The 23,221-nt window shown below is 41.1% G+C and overlaps 3 protein-coding genes across 5 annotated transcripts in view; 1 reads left to right on the top strand and 2 right to left on the bottom strand.

Annotated features, from left to right (window-relative positions):
* Positions 1 to 421: 421 nt before the first annotated feature.
* On the bottom strand, positions 422 to 1,641 carry LOC108054453 (DNA translocase FtsK). Its single transcript, XM_017137425.2, has 2 exons — positions 1,571 to 1,641; positions 422 to 1,506 (listed from the first exon to the last, which is right to left on the bottom strand). The coding sequence occupies exons 1-2, from the start codon at positions 1,629 to 1,631 to the stop codon at positions 422 to 424; spliced, it is 1,146 nt and encodes a 381-aa protein (XP_016992914.2). The 5' UTR covers positions 1,632 to 1,641.
* A 638-nt stretch (positions 1,642 to 2,279) lies between these two features.
* Positions 2,280 to 23,221, bottom strand: part of dpr1 (defective proboscis extension response 1) — a 52,410-nt gene continuing 31,468 nt past the window's right edge. The window contains exons 3-8 of one of the 2 annotated variants that reach the window (XM_017137467.3): positions 14,760 to 14,837; positions 14,563 to 14,695; positions 7,062 to 7,181; positions 6,879 to 6,975; positions 5,405 to 5,502; positions 2,280 to 4,398 (exon numbers count right to left, since the gene is read on the bottom strand). In XM_017137467.3, the coding sequence (XP_016992956.2) occupies positions 4,079 to 4,398; positions 5,405 to 5,502; positions 6,879 to 6,975; positions 7,062 to 7,181; positions 14,563 to 14,695; positions 14,760 to 14,837 (846 nt within the window). In that variant the 3' untranslated portion in view covers positions 2,280 to 4,078. The remainder of the gene's footprint in view (positions 4,399 to 5,404; positions 5,503 to 6,878; positions 6,976 to 7,061; positions 7,182 to 14,562; positions 14,696 to 14,759; positions 14,838 to 23,221) is intronic. The other variant, XM_017137468.3, reaches the window with a different exon arrangement.
* Positions 18,906 to 22,593, top strand: LOC108054487 (uncharacterized). 2 transcript variants are annotated; one of them, XM_070213544.1, is made up of 6 exons: positions 18,906 to 19,066; positions 19,122 to 19,650; positions 20,447 to 20,581; positions 21,208 to 21,427; positions 21,486 to 21,547; positions 22,010 to 22,593. In XM_070213544.1, exons 1-6 carry the CDS (start codon positions 19,051 to 19,053, stop codon positions 22,395 to 22,397), a joined length of 1,350 nt encoding a protein of 449 aa, XP_070069645.1. In that variant the 5' UTR covers positions 18,906 to 19,050; the 3' UTR covers positions 22,398 to 22,593. The 2 variants fall into 2 exon arrangements, with proteins under 2 accessions (XP_070069645.1, XP_016992953.2); XM_017137464.3 differs by having other exon boundaries at positions 18,907 to 19,069.

Raw genomic sequence — 23,221 nt, 5'->3', positions numbered from 1 at the left:
AACTGAAATTCCCTTTCGGCATTGTCATTTAAATGGATCAACCCAAACCGCTCATCTACAGTTATAGCTCTGCCCTAATCGACTTCGATCTCCATAATTTAAGCGTTGACCCAGTTCTGTTATGATCATCGCCCTGCCCAAAAACTAGTTTAATTAATGGCTTTTTGGCGAAGACACGCTGTGTTTCTTGATTAAATGCTAATGTTCTTGTTTATAGTCTGGCTTACAAAGGAAACCGATGGTCTAGTGATATTACTCAAACTAAAGACTTCGGATCAAACACAGAAAAGATTATCTAAAGCACGCAAAAATTCCCAGGATTCCTACAAGAACCATTAAAATTAAGCCCTTGATTTATATCATTCCAACCTTTCATTAAATAAGCATAATCTTTTAATTCATTTTAAAAATTTTTTTATTATTAGTAATTAAGGTACACAGGTTTGTAGGAGTAAACACGTTTCTTATAGCGATAGTCATCTTCGTCTTCCGTCTCGTATGAATCTTCATCTTCTTCTTCTTGGTCGTCATCAGCCTGGGCTTTCTCTACATCCTTATTAGCATTTGCTTGATCCCAGTTGGGATATCCATAGGACCCCAAAGGCTGAAGATTGTAGGGACCAATGGGCGGTTGGGGTCCATAGGGTTGTTGGGGGTACGGTCCATAGGAAGACTGTCCGTAAGGAGACTGTCCGTAAGGCGATTGTCCGTAAGGCGATTGTCCATAAGGTAACTGACCATAAGGTGAAGGTCCATAGGGAAGTTGAGGAAGCTGAGGAAGCTGAGGGTTTGGATAGGGCTGGGGATAGGAGGGACCTAAGGGATAACCGCCATAGGGAGGTGGAGGATAGGTAGCTCCATATTGAGGAGGCACCGGTGGGTAACCACCTGCATATTGGCGGGAACCATCAGAATCCGAGTCTGAATCCGAATCTTCCTCCAAACTGGCTGCCTTGGGATAGGTGCTCTTGTTAACCTTCTTCTTTCTCAAAGGAGCTGCTGTGGTCTCCTCTTCCTCAGTCACTTCTTCAGGCTGCGTGGAAACAGCAGACATCTCTACAGGGTTAACCATCTCAGGTTTGTTCCATAACTGAGCGAAATTGGGCTGAGGATCCTGGGTGGGTAGCTCAAAGTCCTTCTTCAGCACCACAATGCAATGGATGGCGGAGTCCTCCTCGTCTTCGATGGCTCTTCCCGAGCTGCGAGCGGAGGTCACCTCCTCGTCCCTGCCCTCGCCCTCCCGCGATTTGATCACACACAAGGGCTGACCCTCAAAGTCCACCTTCTCGGCCTCGTCGGCCCTACTGAGGGTAGTGAGGCCCACGATCCTGAGGAGAGAGTTCCAGCCGGAACTCAAGGTCTCGCTAACAGTGGCAAAGCCTCCGTTGATCAAACGGGCCTCTGAGATGACATTCTTGCCTTTCGTTAGCTGCAAAACCCGCGCGTACTGCTCCTCATTGATCTCGTAGACCCGCACGAATTTCTCTCCAGACGAAGAGGAAGGTGCTGTGTTGGAAGTAATGATATGATGAGTTTATTAACTTAGCTTAGTAAAAATCTAGGAACACACCTGTTTCTAGGCTGGCGAAGAGAGCCAGAAATAGCAGCAGGGCTAGTGACAGCTGCAACATGTTCTTTGATCTGGACAACAACGGACTAAAATGCGTCCACAAAGCTCCACTTTTATTTATACTTTTCGCCAGAATTAATGGCAAGGCGAATAAAAACGAACGGTACATTAGTCCCACCAGATTTGGAGATGAATTGCAATTAAATAAATATTGGACGCCTGCCATCACATCATCATATTCGACAACATCTAGCCAGTGATTTAATTTGAATATATTAAACGGTCTACAAGTCATCAACACCGAGAGTCAATGAACGCATTACCGGCATTCCTAGCGAAACTATGTCAAACTGGTTTATTTTAACTAACTATCAGAAGCGATCTGGTTTATGTTATAAATATCTATGTAGTTTCCATGAGTGTGCATGAGAAAAACCATAAAATTAATATAATTAATTCTAATCTAACAATTTTATGAGTTCTAAGCTCACAGAAAACAGCATTCAGATGTGTTGATAGATTATTACGCTGTCGTAGAAAATGTTTAATGGTCTTTAATGAAGAGTAAATGAGTTATAAAGAGAATAATAAATACCAAAACTCATGTTATAACCAATAAAGCTTATTATGATACCCCAACTACCCAACCCCCAAATAAAATTCAATGCGGCTTCTTAAATTTTCTAAATTATAATTTTATTGAATCGATTCGGTTTCATTTCACAAAACTCTCGCCTGCAGTGTCCGTGTGTTTGATGTCGATCTTGAAACAATCCTAGCTGCTTATATGCATATGTATAGGGTACCTATGGATACGCACACATATAAATGATTTGAGAGTACCTGGTTTATATATGTAAGTACTATATACTTGTAGCTGCAATGCTGTGACATACACTCGTACATAATGTATTCGCTAGGGTTTCGTTATTGTTACTGTTTTGGTTTTATTCATTTTTAGCCGACATTTTATACTTGACACTCAACGGATTTCGATTATTTAGCTGTTAATCCATTCACTCTATTTACAAGATCCAAGGGTCCGTATTAAATTTTACTAGCTTTCACTATTATTTAAAGTGTTTTTAGTGTTAAGTGTGGTTTTTATTAGTTCATTTTGCGGGTGAGTTTTGCCAATTTTGCTTACCAACTGGGCGGTTCGCAACTTTCGAATCGCTTTTATCGGCTGTTTATCTGTTTATATCGTTTAAGAGTTAATTAAAATTACAATTTCGTCTACTAATGAATTTATTTACAGTGCCTGCACATTCGCATTGCATTCGTATCAATTATATCGATAAGCACAATTATAAATTGCCATTATTTTCAAATATTCCCCCTTTTGTTTTTGGTTTTTTCTGTTCTTTGTGTGTTTCTAGCCAAAACTAATTATATACAATTAAACGAGCTGCGCCCACAAATTGGGTCAGTCACAAACAAACGAGTTTAGCCCATAACTTTCGAGTGCTGATGGCTGAAGTACATCCAGTTTATCCACTTATCGGCTATACATATACATCCATAATCGTACCTAACGATAGCTAATGCCTAAAACTGATAAATGTGCAAAGCAATCGAGCCGCACTCGAATGGAAAATCATCTTTTGTTCCTAATCGGCAGGGTTTACGGATAGTTCGAAGTGCCCTTGAATAAATTTCCCTCGAATGGCAATTATTTACAGCAAATGTCAATCCAACAACTTGATGCAATGGGCTACTGGAGTGCGAGTTCGTTGGCAGTTTAAAGATTGCATAGAAGTTTGGGGTATAAGGGTATTGTGTTTTCAAAGTACTGGGCTTCTGGTTGTGTTTGTGGGATATTAATAGCTAGTAAGTCTTATTTCATAATGAAGGAGTGTGGCTGGTTTAACTATGGGTGTGCAATCGTTTTTCGGTAGTAGAAAGAGATTATCAGTTGACCGATATTTTGATAGTCGATAGTTGTTAATTAATCGATAAATATACGGTTTTTAATCAATCTATAGTCATTATTAGGCAGTCCAGAATTCTGTTAAAAATGCAAAAAGTTAAGTAATCAATAATTAATCGATAAAAGTAATAAATAATTAACCGATAATTATTAATTAATCGATAAATTAATACAATGCAGTCCAAAATTTAGTTTAATATGGAAAATAGGTATGTTTTTGGATTCTGTCACACTTGATTAGTTGGTTTCTTTGTATATCGTTAACAAAATGTAAAAGCAATGCCAATAACACATTAAATACCATTTATGTCGGGTTTATCCTGAAAACATTCAACTAGATTTTCCACTCTTAACACTGTTTAATACTTGTTCGCTTATCAGCTAATATGTTTGCTTTTCCACTAAGTGCATTCATCTTAGAAGTTAGTAAATACCTAAGTTTGAACCCCCATATGCGATACATAGAAAACTTAAATCACCTTGAATATGTGTGTGTATGTTTGTGAGTGTTGCTCGTGTGTTTTTTGTGTGTGTGTTTTTTTGCCTTTTTAGTGTTTCGCTGCGTGTTGATTATTCCTTCATCTCAGACACCGAATTGCCGCTGGGCGTTCTCTCAACATGTTGCACGTTGCTGATGTGGATGTTGCTGCTGCTGCACTCGCTTTTGCTTCTGCTGCCGCATTTACTCCTGTTTCGCTGGTCGTTAGCGTTGCTCGCTTCGGGGGCCCAAGTCCCGCCGATTTTGCCACCGCTGCCGCAGCATGAATGTATCCACACCCCGCCTCGTAAAAGTGCTGCAGGCAGCAGGACACAATGCTCAGCAGCATGCAGCAGATGCCGCAGTAGAAGCTGTTGCTGTTGCTGCTCGAATTGTGTTGCATGGCCGCCGGATGTTCGCCTGTTGGAAGGGTAAAGCGAAAGCAAACAGCCAATTAGCGATGGACACATTTTCGATATTTATCGCTAAGCAAGGATCTTTGATCTTCATAACCATTTTTAAATTATTTATAAGTCAAAAACAAGCTGTTAAAGCTACAACTGGAATCATTAATCATTAACGTTAATTTTATTATTTTCAAAATAAATTAATAATAATAAATACATTTTTTTGTTTAAAAAACTGTTCCTTGGCATAATTAATACTTATAGCTCATAGAACAAATTTATATTTAGTTAACATTTTTAAAATTCATTGATCGGTTCTACGTTTACTTGATTGCTCAACTTCGTGTAACTCCACAGGAAATGAACAAAAATCCACGACAATTGAAAGCGAGAATGCTGTTGGCTCATCGATTAATTGGTTGGCAATGTAAGGCATCTTCCGGTAGCCACTGATTGCCTTTGAGCCGCCTTTTTCTCCGTCAGATAACATGGCCCCCCGTTTGCATGCTTGCATTTCCTGTTTGTGCCAAAGAAAAGCATTGGCAGCACAAGTTGTTATAGTTCTCAATGAGCTCTTGAGCACACAAGCTGCTGCCATAAATCTGACAAGCTCCTTCGAAGTCCCCTCAACCTCCTGAACCCCTGAACCCCACGACTTTGCACACATGGCCCGTGTTATTGGCCTGCAGCGAGGGGTTTTCAACTTTCTAGCTGCAGAGCGGCAACTAGAAATAATTTCCGTGCTGCTGCACAAATACAAACATGCGGGGGCAGCGAAAAAAAAATCCAAAAAAAGGGAAGCCAACAGCAATTTCTCGCCGAGTCTGGCGCAATGCAATTACTGCACGGCCACGCCCCGTTTTGCACTTGGCATTACAAATTGCGAATGTGCCGCTGCTAACAGGCAACTTCCACTTCCCGTCATAAACATGCAAAACTCTCTGACAGCACAAACACCAGGAAAGGTAAGCCAGCTCCTGTGCTGCCCCGTTAGACTGCCGTCTGCAGTCCTTACTTACCAATAATTACGTGCACATAGACGCTCGAGGTTTTTGCCACCGTCGGCACACAGGTGTAGTTGCCAGTATCGCCGGGCATGGCGCGCTTGATTTTTAATCTGTGCCGCGGCAGAGCACGGGAAGAGCAGGCGGGAAGAGAAAGCACAGAGAGAAAGTGAATGGCAGTGGGGTAATGGTAATAGGAGTGGAAACGGCGGTGGAAATGCACGGGGAACAAAAGGTAAGGGGTAAAAGGTAAATGGGTAAAAGGCCACAGAATGCCGAGCCAAAAAAGGATGAAGGAAAAAATATACAAAACTTTTGCTACTTTATGCGATAGCGTAATGTGTACCGAGTCTTTGCCACCACTGACTCTAATTCGAAGTTACTCTACACTGAGGAAAATTAGGGAATTATACTACAGATAAGCAACAAAAAAATAACCATTTCTTTTAAAATTAATATATTTGATTTAATCCTGAACTAACAATCATTAAAACCATTAATAGTCTTCAGTTTTACATTTTCATGGAGTTGCCTTGTTTAAACTTTAAAATATTTATGATTTAGGAAAACCTCTGTTGATTGATTTTAAAAATTAAGGTTTTAAGGTTTCCTTAAGTTTAAAGCATTGATTCCGTTTCCTAGTACATTCTTTTCAGTGAATTCCCTGTAGTTTTTTTGCTCAAAGGAAAACAGTCCTGCCTAATCCCTGGCAAAAGCCACTCTCTTTTCATCTCTGTCAGCGGCACCTGCATTTAATGGTCGTCTGCGTCGTTAGTTAACAGCATAAATGGGCAATGATCACGTGGCGGCAACTGAAACTGAGCAACTAACTACCACTGCAGAGTTTGTAGACTCAGAACCGAATCCAAATCCGGCTGTGACTAAGCTCTGACTTTGACTAAGGCAAATTAAAAGTCACACACGGCTAACTTGAGCACACAGTGGAGTGATGAGGCGAAAGAATGGAGCATTAGAGCCAGAAAATACCCTAATTCAGTTTATTGCCCTAAATTAATGGAAAGGTAAAATTAAATTTTTTTTGATATGATAAAAAATGTTGACTTATTCTATACTATAAATTTACAATTCTATAAGGCGATATTCTACCAAATTTGTAAATTTTTTGTTGTTAAAAAATATTTATAATATTGTATTTCATAATACAAATATTTTGATTGATTAAACTTAGTAAAAATATCCCTGTCTAATCCCCCTCGATCCTGTTCAGAGCTAGACTGGGTCCTCTAGCCGACAATCGTCCTTCGCTTTGGCCTTAAAATGTCATTCAGAAAGTCGTGGTCCGTGTTTCCCCCCTGGTAGACTAGGATATGGGCCATGGGTGCAGAACTGCAGCCTAGAGGGGCCTAAACCCCCCTCTGGAAATGTTCCCCCGGCTACCTGGCCTTAATTAAGTGAGGCGGCATTTTAATGCGAAATAACTGAAATGCTCGGCACACATTTGCAGGTGGAATGGCGGGTCGTTACATACCTCGAAGTCAGGCCGTCAGTCCAATCATCCTCGACGCGAATCCGGGCCACGGAGCTGTCGATTTCGTTCTCGCCCTTGCCATCGAGCATTTCGCTGCCTGGAATGTGAGGAGTAGCAAATTGAATTGCGTAAAATGAGGTGGAGGTTCTCACTCGGAGGCCGAAATTCATTACGCATACGCACCTTTGTACCAGAATATGTTGCCCAGCTCGTGGGGTCCCTGCATAATTTTGCATGTTAGGTTGATGTCGCTACCGGTTTTTACCATCAGATCCGAAGGCCCGAAGATTTCCGCTTTGAGTTCTGCAAAAAAAGCGAAAAAAGGCAGAAAAACTCACTTAAGTCCACAGTACACAAAGCCAAGTATTTCTCCGCTCTCTTTTTCCTTCGTAACAATGATAATAATAATAATGTTAATGATAACGTCCAAGTGCACGTTTGTCTGTGAGTGTGGGGACCGGGCTCTACTTTATTACACAGACGCGTGTCTCTATTATGCTGGCGATAAGCTTTTGTTATGCCATATAAAAGGCAGTCCCGGGTACCTGCAGCTCCTCCTGCTCTCAGCGGAATTGTCAGAACAAAAAAAGACAAAAGCCCTACAGATTGGAAAGAACTCTGGCTGCCTTCCATTTGGGCCAACGAAATCAAAATGTCAACCATTGAAGTGCCTTTTGTTGTTACAGCGTCAATGATTTCAATTTCAATCGAGAAAAATCAGAGAAATCATCGCGGGCAGCCGCGAAATGCGATTTGTACTTGGAAGCTTATGAAGGCTGACAGTTTGCCTTAATGGAAAATGTGCCAAACTTAAAAACCCATTTTTCCCCAGCAGCAACTCTTCCGCCTTTCGCTCCACTTTCACTCTCGTAAACTGCGAAAAAAGGAAAACTTTCCCCCTAAACAACCGCAAAGCCGTGGAATAAATTGCAGCCAAAGGATCCGAAGGAGGCAGATTGCAACTGGAGCAACAGTATATAGTACACACACTCGCTTTCGCTTTTGTGCCCAATGCCATTCAATCGAGCGGCTTAAAACCGAATGAAACGAATTTTGAATGCTCCAGAAACTCACAGAAGTGCTGATGAGTTTTCCATACTTTAAGTTGGTCTTTAAATCAGGTGTTTCTGGGTTCGCGTCCCAAAAATGTTAATCTAAATGAAATGCCAAGCCGAAAAAGTAATGTACATCCCGGCCAAAAAACAAAGGGGGATAAGAAAAGAAGCCCGAGTGGAATTCGAACATGCTGGGGCGATTATCTGGCTGTTTTATAGACCCGCACACATATATCTGCGGAAAAAGGCAGGAGGAAAGCGGGAAAATCGCCGAATGCCGCACGTTGTTGTCGCTGATGGCCGTTGTTGTACTGTGTACCATATAGTATACCTGGGAAAACAATTGTGGCAGCGAAAGCTAACCGTCTATGACTTTTGTGCAAGGAGCCGTGGTTGCGAAAATTATTGCCTTCCCAGTATCAAACGGAAAAAAAAAACAAACACACACACATGCAGCTGACAACGCGACTGTGGTTCCCAGGAAAATGGAAAAGCGGCGTGGGTTTTCCTTGGGGATGGGGGTTCGTTCACCAGGTGCGAAACCCGCATGACAGGCGGAATAAATGCGAACCACTTCGGTGCGAACTCTCGTGGAAAATTTCTTATTTAAGCGTAATTAGATTAAGTGGGCCGGGCAATTTGGATGAGGTATTCAGCACGGCTATTTGGAGTTTTCATTAGACCTGCAAGCAGTTGACCCAGGCCGAAAAGTTGCAAAGTCTACGGCTGGCCGCCTGCCAAAGTCAAAAAACGCCCCCCACATCCTTTCATCCTTTATCCCAGGCAAACAAAGTCCTTCGCCGAGTCTTGTTTACACACACAGGGAAAAGCAGCTCAGACGGCGGAGGAAGGAGGAGGAGATTTTTGTGCAGCCGCAGCAGAAAGCCGGCTGGAAAATGCATTTTCATTTTTCTTGATTTCGCGCATAAAATGCGCATAAGCCTATATGGCCATAAACATTTGGAGCGATGAACTTTGCCGAGCGAAAGGCGGAGGGGCACAAAACATGGCACACTTTTTGGGGCATCGCAGTGCATCTGGGAAACTGGGATCTGAAAGCTGGGAAAGCGGAATCCTTATGCTCGTTGCGGAGCCCGGCTGTAAAAATTTATTACCCTTCGCCTGTGTTGATGCATGTTTGCACACATGTAACAACATCTCGGTATTTATTGCCCCCGAAAAACAATATCAAACTGGGCCGTGCTGAAAATGGTCTTCAATCTACGACCTCTTTAAATTTCAGGCCGACAATTAATCGGATGTGGCAGGGTTGTGTAAACTACGATAATGGGCGCCATCGATAGTTTTGGTTACCGATAGTGGGCTATGTCGATATAATCAACACTACAGAAAATTGGAGAAAATCAACACAAATTGCATAAACTTAAAAAAACTAAATAAAATGTTATTGGTCATTTATGCTTAAATCTTATATGAAAAATCGATCTTAATTTTCAGCGATTATATTGGAAAATTAAATTAATTGGCTGAGCGATACTATCGATAATAAACCTTCGACGTGGTCTATATTTTGACAGTATAGATAGTTTCGTTAGATCGTTTTAGCAACCCTGCTTTAAGCCCCTTTAAATTCCAAGCCGACAATTAATCGGACATGGGTAGGTGCAATTGCTCGGAATTAATTGTCAAATCAAATAAACAAATTCAATTTGTAAAAGTCAGCCGCACTGCCAGCACAATTGATGAAGTATTCCTCCTCCTCCTTCTGCCATCTCCATTTGCCTGTCACAATCCCTAGTTGCCCATCCCGGGAAATGAAAATGGCGAAATGAAAATGCCGAAAACATCATCATTGCCCGAGTTTCCCTTAATTTCGGCCTCTTTTCAGTAGTCTCCATTGTTGTGATTATTATTATTATTAATAATTCGGCATTGCTGCCGAGACATTAATCATTTCCTCCTCCGCAGCAGCTCCTTATCCCATTTTCCCCGGCAATATCTTAGTAATTTATCATTGGGGCATTTTTTGGTCTAGGCATTCGCCGTAGAATGTAATTTGAGCGGCAAATGAACGAAATGGGAAGTAAAACATTTGATTGCCGGGCAAATTGTGCGGCCCAGCTCAGTTGAGTTTTTCCCGAGTCCTTCGGCCTTGCAACTTATTTATAAAAATTCATTATCCCCCTGGCAGCTTCACCTGGCCATTTGTTGTATATATTAAGCGAAAGGTAAACTTTTCGCTCACGTTTGCCCACAATTTGCATGCGAATTGGGTCAGGCGGTAAAAACAACAACTGCAGCAACAAATTGAGTTGAGTTGGCAAGACAATGGCAATCGCTTAACTTTTAAGCTGGCTCAAGTGTTCGCTCCTTGAGCATTCAATGTGCATCATAATTGCCAACATTTTCCTGGTTTTCATCTATTAACCTCGGGAAACACAAGACGTTGTCGAACTTCTTCGAAATTCTGGCTCATAACGATTTCTTTGTTTTTCGGCAAGGCCACGTTAATGGATTTTTGTGGCACCCAATTATTTTTCCATTCAAGCTGCCAAGAAACGAACACTCCCTCGAGTTGAAACTAATTTAGTGCGGCAAAAGGAAAGGGGAAATAATAAAGAAAGTGTCCCAGTGGAAGTTATTATCGGTTAAGTCGTTCGAAGCTTCAGACTCAAAAGTTGGCAAATTTTCATGGCATTTCCCATCGAACGATTTGTTCAAGTTTATATAGAAGCTGCTGGGAATTAAAATTAAACACTGTGACGGCGTGGATTTCACTGGATTCGGATATTTAAGGGGTTGATGGATAGCTTGATTGGACTTTATAAACCCTTAAAATCAGGGTAATGTTCCTTGGTCAATTTGAGTTAAGATTTATCTACCCTTATGGTAGTTTTGACACTTATAGCTGAGTACTTCAAATGTGATTTTTACTGAAAGGGATGAAGGTCCTGCAGCCCGAGGATATTTATTGCTTATGCTTGGGATTATTATTTTCGCTTGATTGCATGCAATTTGCCGTGCTGGCTGCTAATGTCAACAGCACCTTCCGTTCCAGCCAAAGTGTTGGTTTATGGAGCCCAAAATGAGCCATCTACTTGGCATCTCCATCTTGTCAGCTACGCATTCAAATTGCCTTCCATTCCAGCTCCTTTTAGATCCTTCGGCTCCTGGCTGCAGCTCTTCCGCCGGTTGTGCAATTTGTTTTTCACTCCACCTTTTCTTACCTTCCCATCCTCCAATTCCTCCAACTAAACTAAGCAAGGTAGCGCTTACGCTTGATTACATTCACGCTGGTAAACAAATTTTTCCAGAAGCATCAACAACGCCTTTCTTATTATACTCTTAAAAGAGGGTAGTACAAATTTTGTTACTTTCTTGTAAAGCAGTGGAGGAGTAATCACAGACCCTATACAATTATAATTTTTTGTATAACAATTAGATTGGCCAATTTTGAAGCAACGTTGAGGTCTTTTCAGGTTTAAAACCTTCGTTTATTCTATTTTATGATTCCCACGAAGAAACGGTCCTTGAAATTACTACCAAATAGTTCATAATGACAATATAATAGCTGAGAAATTTCAAAATAACTTACAAATTAATTTAAGAAATTACTTTACAATTTTTTAATTACGAATATTTTTAGTTCTACTGTTATAGTGTATACCAATGTCGGTTCTCCCCCATTTAGCTTTTTTCTCGATTTATTTTTGTTCGTCCCAGCACTTGTCCTGCTCCCTGAGTTCCTCGTCCTTGGGCTGTCAGTTGGGTCCTGTTCTGCTGTTCTCTTGTTGTCGCTCAGTTTGAGTGGGACAGGGACACATAATTTAATTTACAATTTGCTCGCTTTATCAGCGTGTTTGGTAATTTGCCTTAAATTCAAAATTAAATCGAGTCGGGTCTGGAGTTATCTATGTGCATATAAACATGCTTCCACCGCCGCTGACACCTAGTTGGCATCCTTAGTACCTTCCTCCATTTTTTCTGGAGTCGAGTCGAGTCGAGTACATAAAGTTGGTAATTTAAGCAATTGGAGAGGCTGCTGCAGCATTAAAATGTCAAAAATATTGCGGCCAAGGCGGAAGGCATTGGGTGGTTTTAGGTGGGTGGTATTAGGTGGGTGGTGTCAAGTGGGTGATGTCAAGGGGGCGGAGGAGGCGGAAGGAACGGCCCAGACTGAAGGCGATTTATGTTTATGATGCTCTGGTCAACTTGGCGCTGTTTTGTTTATCATTTGCCGCGTTCTTATTTCACTCCTCTGCTTTTATTTTCGTTTCGGATGGCGTGTAATAGAATTTTCACTGCCGTCGAAAAGAAACAGCAGCAGCGGAGGAAAAAACACAAATTTATGGAATTTTTTGTGCACAATTTTTTATTTGCATAAGCGCATAAAAATTCTGGCATAACAACAAACTTGTTTGCAACGACAATGACGGCATATTCGGTACAGTGGAGACACAATTAATAGGCCAAAAATAATAGATAAATAAGTAATATATAAATATTTACTTTTTTATGACTTGGCATATATTTTATTATTTTACTTACATTTAAGACATTTTTTGATATTTTTATTATGATATTTTAAAAGCCTACAACCATGTGCGAAATAAAAAATTTAACAATATTATTTTATTTTTATTTAAATAACTAAAATGTATGTAATTTTTTTAAAGCTAAACCTTTGTTTAAAATAATTAATCAATCAATATTTAATTGTAAATATATTTCGATTTAAATGATTTTTTACCCTACTGTTTTTAGTGAAAGACCAAGATTAATATCCCTTTAAAAAGATACATTTATGTAAATAATTATTGAGCCAGTCAATTCATATTTAATTATTTTATTTTGATTTAAGGGATTTGTTATATCTATTTTTCAAGTTGTAAACCAAAACTAAAGTAATTTTAAAGAGATAAAAACTATAGTTTGGATAGTTCTTTGACCACTGTCTCTCCACTGACCTGCTGTTTGCTGTTTCCGCGTGAGTGGCATGTCGAATATTTTATATGCACATTTCTTTTTGGGCATTCAAATGAGTTCCATCCCCGGCTGGGAGTTACATACATATATCCGCCCACATTAGTGGGCGTGGTAGATGCCGGTTATATGCAGCCGTTTCGCAGTCATTTGCATTTCCGCAAATGTAATATTTATGACTCTATGTGTCTGTCTCTGTGACTCTGTGAGTGTTTGAAGCCGACTTGTCAGCCTGTCAAGTTTCCATACATTCTACTACCACTACTAGTTTCCTGCTCCTGCATGCGTGTAAACTTATATTCAAAGCTCATACCAGAAGCACTAAAAGATTCATAACCGAGTGGGTGGGTGGCTGACCGTAGCATTTTATACTGGCCAAAAGTCGTTTGTCCGTGCGGCTAAAACAACATCGCCCACACACACTGGCCAAACATTTCGGGAGGAAAGGAAATCAGAGATCAAATAAGCTCATTGAGAGCACTCTTCCGCACCAGAAGCTTTTAGCCAAATGCATTTTGCTAATATCAAATGCGATAAAAATGCACCGAACAGGAACGAAACCGAAAATCCACAAACACGGCCCACACAAATTGTGGGCAAAGTGTGCTCCCAAGGATAACGTCTTTCAGGGCTCGAGTTTTAGGACTAAGGATTGATGTGCTGATGTGTGACAAGGGTTTCGTAGCTACAATCTTTAAGCTTCAACCTCCGCAAGCCAAGTGCAAACTAATTACCCGGCCAATTGGCAAGACAAAGAGGTAAGGAAAGGCACTTGCCTTAAACTCACGTTTAACCCTCAACTTCTACTGCTCAGCAAGCCAATTTGCACATAATCGAATTGAAAATTTTATAATCACAAGCAGCTCGCTTCTTCTAAACTGCTCGACGGGTGGCCAAAATGGGCTCACATGTTCCGAAGGAAAAGGGGGAAAATGCTGGGAAAATAACATGCATATTGTATGGCCTGCTTAAGCACTTGAAACCTGCATGGCTTGCTCAAAACTCAAAACTGCTCGGAAGCTCCAAGAGCTTAGCCCGTAAAAGTAATCACTTCAGTGGTTTGTGACCAATTTTGAGCCCAGCCTCCTTTCTGCCATCTTTCCATCCTTCCATTTTGATTGGCCTACTTCCCAGTGCCGGATAATGGTCGAACTTTTGATTATCTGGCTCGGTGATGAGTCATCGGTAATGGTTATGGTATAACACAAACTGTTGAATACCTCTTAGGTGGGGGTTCCGAAATTTAAATAAATAAATAGAAGTATAAAGGTTTGAACCTACACTTGAACTTCGTTAGTTTGAACTTCTCTTATTTAAATAAGAAAAACTATGAAAAATAGTCAATAATACGGGCATAGGGAGTACTTAGAAATATAAAATCAATTAAATAACACTAATCCTTTTAAATTTTTATTTGGTTAAAATTAATAATGTTGAATATTTCTATTTTGTTTTTGTTTATTTTGTAAAAAACTAGTTTTATGAATTTAATTTAAATTTAATTTAAACAAGTAATAATCCCAAAAATACTATCCCAACTTTTTGTTCCTTTAGCATTACCAATTTAAAAGTGTTAACTTAAGTCGGTAAGCAATCAATCTCTTTGTCTTTAAAATATGGTCGTAACTTTGTCGAAATAACACCAACTTGTTTACTCTGTCCGAGGAAACATGGCCATTACTCACCCACTACGTTGAAGGTGTAGGACAGGGACATCTTGGGCTCCGTGTTGATTTGGCACTCGTATACGCCGGAGTCACGTGGCTGCGGATACTTGATTTGCAGTGTCCAATTGGCGGAGCCATCGGGTCGCAGAACCTGCGGCGATTAGGAGGAGAACTTTAAGTTTACCCCAAGGACACTCCACCTCCACTCCACTCACCTGAAAACGCTGATCGGATGTGTAGGTTGTGCCGCCGGCGGTGAGGATATGCAGATCACGTTTGCGTATCCAGGAGACCTGCAACGGAAAAACAAGGGATCGGAATGAAGTGCTTTTCTCAGTTGGCAAAGTTTTCGGCGAGCATTACAAATTCCGCACTTAAAACTTTTTTCCCTCGCAAGTGAGTTAAACGTGTTTTGTCTGCTGCTCCGCTGGAGTTAAGGGAATGAGGTGGCACAATGAAAAACAAAGCGCAAAGTTAACTTTCCTTTTATTTTCGTTTCTTTTTTCTTGGTGTTCCGGCGTTGGTTAATCTTTAACATTTTGCTTTTTGTTACTGGCATTTAATCAGCAAACAAACAAAGGGAGAAAAAGTTGCCGAGCTTAAGCCCAAATACATTTGAGTTTAAGCGTGAAAAGGCCAACGTTAGGTATACGCCCCGTTGCTGAGGAAATGAAAGATGCTCGTGCAAATGGCCCTTGACAATTGCTTAGCTCTTTAAGCCTGAAGACAGACTGAACTCGTAAGGTCAGTCTGTCAGTGGGTCGATGTCCAATTTTGTCAAAGCTGCTTGCTCAGCGCGATTTCCAATTGTTTCAAATAGCCTTCAATCCTTTTCGAACCCATGGGTAAAAAACAAAAAGAGAATACGAAAAACGAAGGCAATGAGACAGCTTTGACGCCATTTTCAGCCTTTATTTGGTAGCATTTTTATTATTGCTTGAATTACATTTTCATTTGATTGCCCAGCGCCTTGGCCTTCTGCCTTAGCTGGGAAAATCTTTTGGGGAAAGCCATTAACCATGATTCTGTGTCCCTCCATTCTCCATTTCCCCGTGATTTCAGCCCACACACTTTGTGCCCTTTTTGGCACATTGTTTCCAATTTATTTGATGACCTTAGTTTCTGTTGTTGTTTCCGGCCATTGTGATACTCAATTTTAATTACATGGAAAAAGTTTTCCCCTTAAGCTGCCATCCTCCTGGACGAAAACTTTAAATGCCTGCCGACTGTCAACATTAAAGTTGAAAATATGCCAGCTCATTAATAAATTTAATTGCTCGCTTCCCTTGGGCCTTTTGAGTTGAGTCGGCCATTCTACTATTTGCACCAACTATTGGCCATCTAATAATTTCATTCGATTCAGGGGGGGCTGAAAATGGGGTCACACTGCCGAATGAAATCGGTCACGTAATACGTAAAAATAAAAATCATTCGCTTGTAAAACTTTTATGAGCGACTGCCTCTTTTTACGCCCCCCAGGATCATAGGCGAATTGTCTCGGCGAAAAATGTAAATTAAACGGCAGAGGTCCGGAGGAGGGGAAAAGGTCAAATCTCGGCAACATTGAAGGCGATTTACCCGTTCATTTATTGTCGCCGGCACACAGTGCGTATGAGTAATGCCAGGGGGCACTGGGCAATTGCGACTTACTCAGGCCGTAAAGCGAGTAAGCGAATGTACTGCTAACTAAATAACTATCGGATTGCCAACTTTATCGCGTTCCTTAAATATTTCATTCTCTTCACACTGAGAAAAATTTATTCCTATATTTAAGAAAATATTTTAAAAATAATTTAAATTGCATTGCAAACTAAATAACTTAAATGCGTCCCTCAAATATATTTTTCACTAGGACAGCCGTTAAATATTTATTTCTCTTTGATAAAAATTAAATTCGTAAAAAATAAAATAAAATATTTAGTGTAAGGACATACAATTAAAGGAATTAATAATTTGAAAACTAATCTATTACCTAAAAAAGACACATACCCATAACAAAATGTTCTAAAATCAAAATATCAATTTTTATTTAAACAAATATTTAAAAAAGAAAGTGCACTGCAAACGAAAAAACTATTGGATTGGCCACTTTATCAAGTTCCTCAATTAGATATTCCACCCGGTTAGCCGTTAAATATTTAATTCTCTTCAGCTGGCAAAAGGCGAAAATCAAAAGTGAAAAGTTTTACAACACCAGCTCAGCCATATCCCCTGTCAAGAAGTTGTCCCAATCTCAGCCTTTAAACCAAGCCATCCCCCATCCCATCCCATTCGAATCCTTGGGGGACAGACAGGTTGCAGGTTGTCCCGTGAGTGGCGAAAACTTTTGCTCGGGGTATAATTTTCGTAATGTCTTTAGGTTTAAATAAATACCACAAGCATAGTTTTATATTATTTAACACTTTGTGTTCGCTGCGGCCGGAAACTTTCGCTCTTTCGCTCTACTTGCAGCAGCCCACTTGCTTTCCCTTTTTGTTTTTCTGTCATCTCGCAGGAAAATGCCAAATGAAAGAAGTTTCAGTTGAGGTTGGCTGTGTGTGTGTGTGTGTGTGTGTGAGCGTGTTTGTGCGAGCGTGTGGAAAACTTGGCGAAAATACATTAAAAACTTTGCTGACGCATTTTCTGCGTCTCTAACCAAGAGAGACTTTAGACTTGGGTCGAAACTCGACAGAGCCAAAAAATAGTTGCAGTTGCAGTTGTTAGTTTGTTGCCACAGTGGCTTTGTTTTGTCCGAGCTTAGGAAAGGAAATGGCGTGAAAAGTTGCATTAAGCTCTGCGGAAAGCGGTTCGCAATTCGCAAATTCGTTAATGAAGTTGATCCAAATTAAATTGTTGTTCCTGAGAGCATGACAATAAACAAATGAAGACTTCAATGGCAACGTTTTGTAAACAAAGTTGTAAACAGATTTTGATTTTTGTTTCCCTTCTTTTTTCGCCACGAATTCTGCGAACGAAGGTTGTCCTGTCGGCATTAAAAAGGGTTCGCTGCCTTTTCACAAAGCCTAAAACTTTGTTTAATATACTTTTTTTCAGCCGCTTTTTCCGCTGGTATTACACGAGTAAATTGCTTGTGCTCTCGTGTTCGCTGAGGAGGAGGAGCTGCGTTTATGAAAACGTTGGCGGCACTCGGCGCGTAATAAATCAACAGTGAACGGACAATCCTGTGAAGTCAAGTTGAACAAGCGGATTCAACGCCAGCTTCCGGCAAGGGCGGTCGAAAACAACAACAGAAGTTGGGCTTCGAGGAGCGAGGATTAAAATACTCTGCAGGAAAGTCGTCTAATTAAATTGTATTTTCTGGGAAAACAAAGGGAAATGGGATCAATAGCGTACTGCAAAATGTCATTAAATATTTTTAAAATTCTTTAAGAAATCGATTATAAAATCGAAAAATCAATCAAAGTCAAAAATCAGGGAAATCGTACAATTTAGTTGCATTTTTTTTAAGAAATATGTGTAGGATGTCAGTAAAAACATATTATTAATTACTACAAAATTATAAAATTCCATTATGTTAAAAGATACTATTTGAAATCAACATTTTTAATTTTTTCTATAATTTATAATTTTCAAAAACTCTTTAGTGTTGGTTAAAAAAAAAATTTTAAAAACAGATTTAGTTGGTTTAAGTTATATGATAAATTGCATCTTTAAGTTACATTTTTAAATACACTTTTTTCTTCTTTGATCGAATTAAATGAACTTCCTTTAATTTAATGAGGTAAGATCCTCCGAGAGGGTATAAAAAGGCACGCATCGATAGCTGAGCACCGCTGGCAGTGTCAGCTGATATGGAAATGGCACCCATCCCGCTTTTCCCGCGCGGAAAACTCACGGCTAACGAACTAACGGCACGGGCATAAATTACCCGAGGAAGCCTGCTCCGCGTGGAGTGGCGCATAATGGAAGCCAAGCGCCGGCAAAGTTATTTGCCGTAACTGTTACACTTTCAATTTTGAGTTTATGGGTGCAGTGGCGGCGGAGGAGCCTTAAGGGGGTTGAATGTCTAGGGGAGGAATGCCCCTAGAAGCCAGTTTTTGCGTGGGCACTGACAGCGCGGTTCCAGTCTGTCAATTACAATTAATGTGGGCGACTTGGCTGCGGGACAAGTTTGTTTTCCAGCCAGCGCATGCTTAACTGCCTCCATTAGGGGCATGCACCTTCCCCTGGAAAAATGGTCTAGGATTTTTAAACAAGGAGAAGATCGATAAAGTAGAAGAGTTAAAGAACTTTATTATATTTTGGTTATATTTTGGGCTATTATTGAACAAATTGTTTTTAAAATTTCAAAAAAGTTTTTTCATTTAAATACAAATTTAAATTATTATCTGTTTTCAAGCAAGTACTCCCTGAGTTAAGTGACATCCTGAAATACCTCATAAATACGATTTTCAGCCGAAACAAAAGGAAAGCAAAAGCAACCTTAATATAACACAGAAGATGTATTAAAATTTTTGGTTAATTTCGGTACCCAACTGTCTAAAAGACCTCGAAGCCGATTGAAGAATGGACTGCGAGAAACGTGGTTAGTTTGAAGGTCTTAACTGAAAATCTATTTTAAATTTCCCTCTCCCCAGACACCACAAGCAATGCCGGTGACCACAGGATCGATCCGACGGTGAATGTCGAAGATCTTAAGGTGGAAACCACGCTGGAGATGGAGATTGAGGAGGCTCTGTCCTCTAGTAGCGCCGATGATACTCCTCCCGGAATGATCGTGGTGGAGACCCGCATCAGTTCCTGGGAAAAGGTGGAGTCCTTTAAGAAGGAGGAATCTATAGAGGATACGGAGGTTCCAGAGCTACCGGCCTGCTCCGTTTCCCTGGGCCTTAAGCCAAATGTCCAGTTCCAGAAGCTGCCGCATCCTCCCAATCCTCACCTGGTCAGCACCGAGGCAGCCCTGGCCGCCGCCACCTGCTCCGCCTATGCGTCTGCATCACCATCACCCAAACCCACGACCACGGAGTCCATTGCCACATTGCGTCACTGCATCGATGGAGCCACCCAGTGCAACAACCTGGGCTACGAGTCCGTTTCCGATGACTCCATGCCCTCGGTGGGATCGCTTGTCTGCCGCATTTGTCACAACGCCGATAATCCCGAACAGTGAGTATGATTTATCAGGTATTAATTGATACAGAATTTGCGTTACCCCCGAAGAATTTATTTTAATACTATCTAGGGTTAAAGAAGAAACGCTTTAAAAATGCATTCTCTTAAAAAATTTGTATTATTTATGAACCTTTACAGATAAAAAACAGTAGTAACTCTGTTATTGCGGCTTTTGTTAATTTAAAATATTGAAATTATAAGTTTAACAATTATAGATTTTAGGATTTTAGACTTTGTTTTTAGTCTTCATCCTTAAATTACTTAAATTTAACTAACTCGGTTCAAATACTCAGCAAATCAATTATTAATTTGTATTAAATATTATGATTTTGTGACATTTTAAATTTAATAATCATACATTTATTTTTACTTCTTAATTTTCGTATCAGTAAAGTCATCATCCCCTGTTAAATAATCCCCAATCAAGCCCGAATATTCCCCTTTTTGAAATATCCCGACAAAGGGTGCTGTAACTTCCATTTAATTACGAACGTGCAGCCGCAAATTGTGCAAGAAATTAATTGCACGGCATTTAATGTATTTAGTGCAGGGCCCGCGAGCGAATGCATTTATTTATTTTAATTATTAAAATTAACACTGCAGACAGCGAACCCACACAGAATATCCTCCCAGTTTTGTGATGCTTCACCCCCCTTTCCCCATCGAGCACTTTATCCCTGATTATCCGGTTGGCTGTCTTTTTAATCCCCTGATTTCTCATTGTTGCCGCTGTTTACCCACCCACGCCACGCCCACTGAAACTTCCTTCTCCCCACCGATTTGTTTGCAGACTCGTGTCGCCGTGTTTGTGCAAGGGCTCGCTGACATATGTCCATGTGCACTGCCTGGAGCGTTGGATTAGCACCTCGCGCTGCACCACCTGCGAGCTGTGCCAGTTTCAGTACAACACGGAGCAGACGCTGCGGTAAGTTAAGAGGCACACTGGAAAAAAAGTCCCACCGGCAATTAGGAAAAGTTGGTTTTTGTAAAGTCACACAGGAGGCCTGCAGTCACACGCCTATCTTGCATTGGGCACACGTTGATTCTTCTTTGTTTTGCTCTTAATAGCTATTAAAGATTTTAGAAAACAAAAAAGCAAACTTAAATATGTCGAATTTGTAGGAATTAGTAGCAAACAAAAAATTGTAATTATTTGAATAGTGCTATGCAAAAAAAGGGACAATTTAGTCCAAACTATGTAAGACTTAAAAATATTTTCTTTTAATTCAACAAAATATTTAAAACTCCCAACATGATATCCAAAGTTAATTACTGAGACCACTTTTGTCACCCTAGTGAACTAGTAATAGTGACTTTTTTCCCAGTGCACTAAGCAGCTGGCAGTTGGCAGGTGCCACTCGAAGCGGCAGCAGATAAAAGACGCCTGCGGCTCAGATCTTTTTAATCAGCTGAGTTGACTTTGTGGCTCTTTTTGCCTCTGCTCCCGTTTCTGTGGCGGCGAAACTCCTTCTAATTGCTAGTGAGGCTTTGTTAGCGGCTTTGTGTTGTTGTGGGGCGGGTTTGGTTGCACTTCTCCAGCTTCCGTTGCAGGTACACCTGTCTGCAGTCGCTGCGTCTGTGGTATTCGCGGGCCATGAGTCGCAGGGCGCTGCAGGAGGACTGCCAGATGTTCTCGCTGCTCACCTTGGTGGCCTTTGGAATCATTGGGACGCTTTTAGTCGGCATCCAGTACTACGCCCTGCACACCCACTCCTGGGGACTGAGCAAACTGTGGACCAAGTCCTGGATGCTCTTCTTCCTGTTCATGACGGTAGCCAGGGTGATTCGTCCTTTATCGGCCAACCCATTTCTAATGTCATTGCCCTTAGATTACTGTTTACTTTGCCAACATCTACATGCTGATCAAGTCACAGCTGACGCCGTGGTATCGGTAAGATAATTTAAACCTAGTGTATTAACTTTATAAAATAACATTATAGTAACTATATTCCAGTGCAAATTTTTCCTTTTGTTCTATTTTGTTCAAACTAAAAGCCAAAAACTTGTCGATAAAAGAAGGGTAAATTACTAAATAATAATATATTTATGTGGCTATTTTCTTGTATTCAACCTATATATTATACCGTTTTTTAATTATTTAACCCATAATTCTCATGTGTTCCCATCTACTAATTTATTTTGAAGTTTATAAGGCTAACAATTAAACTTCTTAAATGTGTAGGCCACAAATAATTTATATCCTTTTCTTATACACACGCAATTTCGAAAACGAGAATGATTTTAAAAGATTTAAGTGATCCAAATTGCTTGAAATAGTGCTTTTAAAATATTTATAGAAAATTCAGGTAATTTTATAAAGTTAAACTAAATACTTTACTTTTAATCTATATAGATGGTGGCAGTCGGCGCGGGATATTAAGCTCATCCTGGAGAACCGCCGCCCCTTTCCCAACCCGAGTCGCTTCCTGCGACCCTTTCAACTGGAGACGGCCTCGACTTCGCCCTCCATGTTCACCCACCACGATCAGCTGGAGGGACCCACCCCCAGCCGAGCGCCGGCGGCCATTTTGATCAGTTCCAGCGAGGAGGAGGCGGTGGGGTCGGGGGGCCAGAAGTGGGGCACTCGGCTGGACAGCGATGTCCTTGCCGCTGTGGTGGCGGCGACCGTGGAATCGATTGCTGACGCAAGTGCCCGCGAGAGTGACAAGCAGCAGCAGCAACATCAAGAAGAGCAACAACAGCAGCAACAGCAACATCAGCCACCGGAAGGCGGCAACTGAAAGGGCAATGTCGAATAGTGGACTCCAGGGGATGAGGATTCTAGAGAGAGAAGGTAGTCCACCCAAGTAATTAAGGCTCAAGGGCAAGGATTTCGCTGGGCTCTCGCTTGTTTGCGTGTCATTTGTTTAATGTAGTTTCAATGCTTTTAATGAACTTTCCCAATGAGGAGAGCTCGCATTAAATGGGTAAACTTGAGCCTGTCTGCCTTTCGAGCTACTCCTGTTCTAGTTGCTCTTCCTTTTCCGGTTGCTCTTCCTCTTGCTCGCTTCGTGCCTACACTTTGGCTGCTTCCTTCAAGGCGCACAACTTCCGGTTTCCGGCCATGTTTTCCCCCTTCTCCCTTTTCCCCCCTGCGACTCCTTAAAGCGGGCAAATTAAAGCTGATAACACGGGCGCACAAGGTTGATGGCTGAGCCAGTCACGTGATTGATGGCTCATAAATTAGTCATTTTGGTAGGGCACAGCACCAAAGTCTATTTGTGAGTGGGTGGTGTTGAGGGCGGAGGGAGGAGGGCAACTCCCACAGGACGTTGCTCGGTTGTCGCCTGTCTTGTTGGGCCATTTCTCTACCAGCCTCTCGAGTGCAGCCTCCAAATCACCCGGTAATTTGGCCTAGGCTCTGCGTATCTCCTTATCCCTACTCTTCCCCTTTTTCCATCCGCATGCCATTTAATAACAGCACGAGTCCTGGCTGTTAATGCACACTGGTTCGAGGACCCGGACGAAGTGCCTGAATTTTGAATGATTGGACTATCTGTCACCACTCCGGAGCAATGTGTGTGTAGGGCTTGTCTCGTCCTGGCCAAAAGGGCTAATCCCGGCT

The sequence above is a fragment of the Drosophila takahashii genome, chromosome 2R, assembly GCF_030179915.1.
Source record: "Drosophila takahashii strain IR98-3 E-12201 chromosome 2R, DtakHiC1v2, whole genome shotgun sequence".
Lineage (NCBI taxonomy): Eukaryota > Metazoa > Arthropoda > Insecta > Diptera > Drosophilidae > Drosophila > Drosophila takahashii.
The sequence above is the reverse complement of the archived record's forward strand: the minus strand, read 5'-3'. Positions and strand labels throughout refer to the sequence as shown.

Coding starts and splice junctions, on each gene's coding strand:
- LOC108054453 (XM_017137425.2), bottom strand. CDS start 1,631: ATGTTGCAGCTGTCACTAGCCCTGCTGCTATTTCTGGCTCTCTTCGCC. Junction 1,507..1,570: donor CTTCGCCAGCCTAGAAACAG/GTGTGTTCCTAG, acceptor CTTCCAACACAG/CACCTTCCTCTTCGTCTGGA.
- LOC108054487 (XM_017137464.3), top strand. Junction 21,428..21,485: donor TCTTCTTCCTGTTCATGACG/GTAGCCAGGGTG, acceptor CATTGCCCTTAG/ATTACTGTTTACTTTGCCAA. Junction 21,548..22,009: donor CAGCTGACGCCGTGGTATCG/GTAAGATAATTT, acceptor TAATCTATATAG/ATGGTGGCAGTCGGCGCGGG.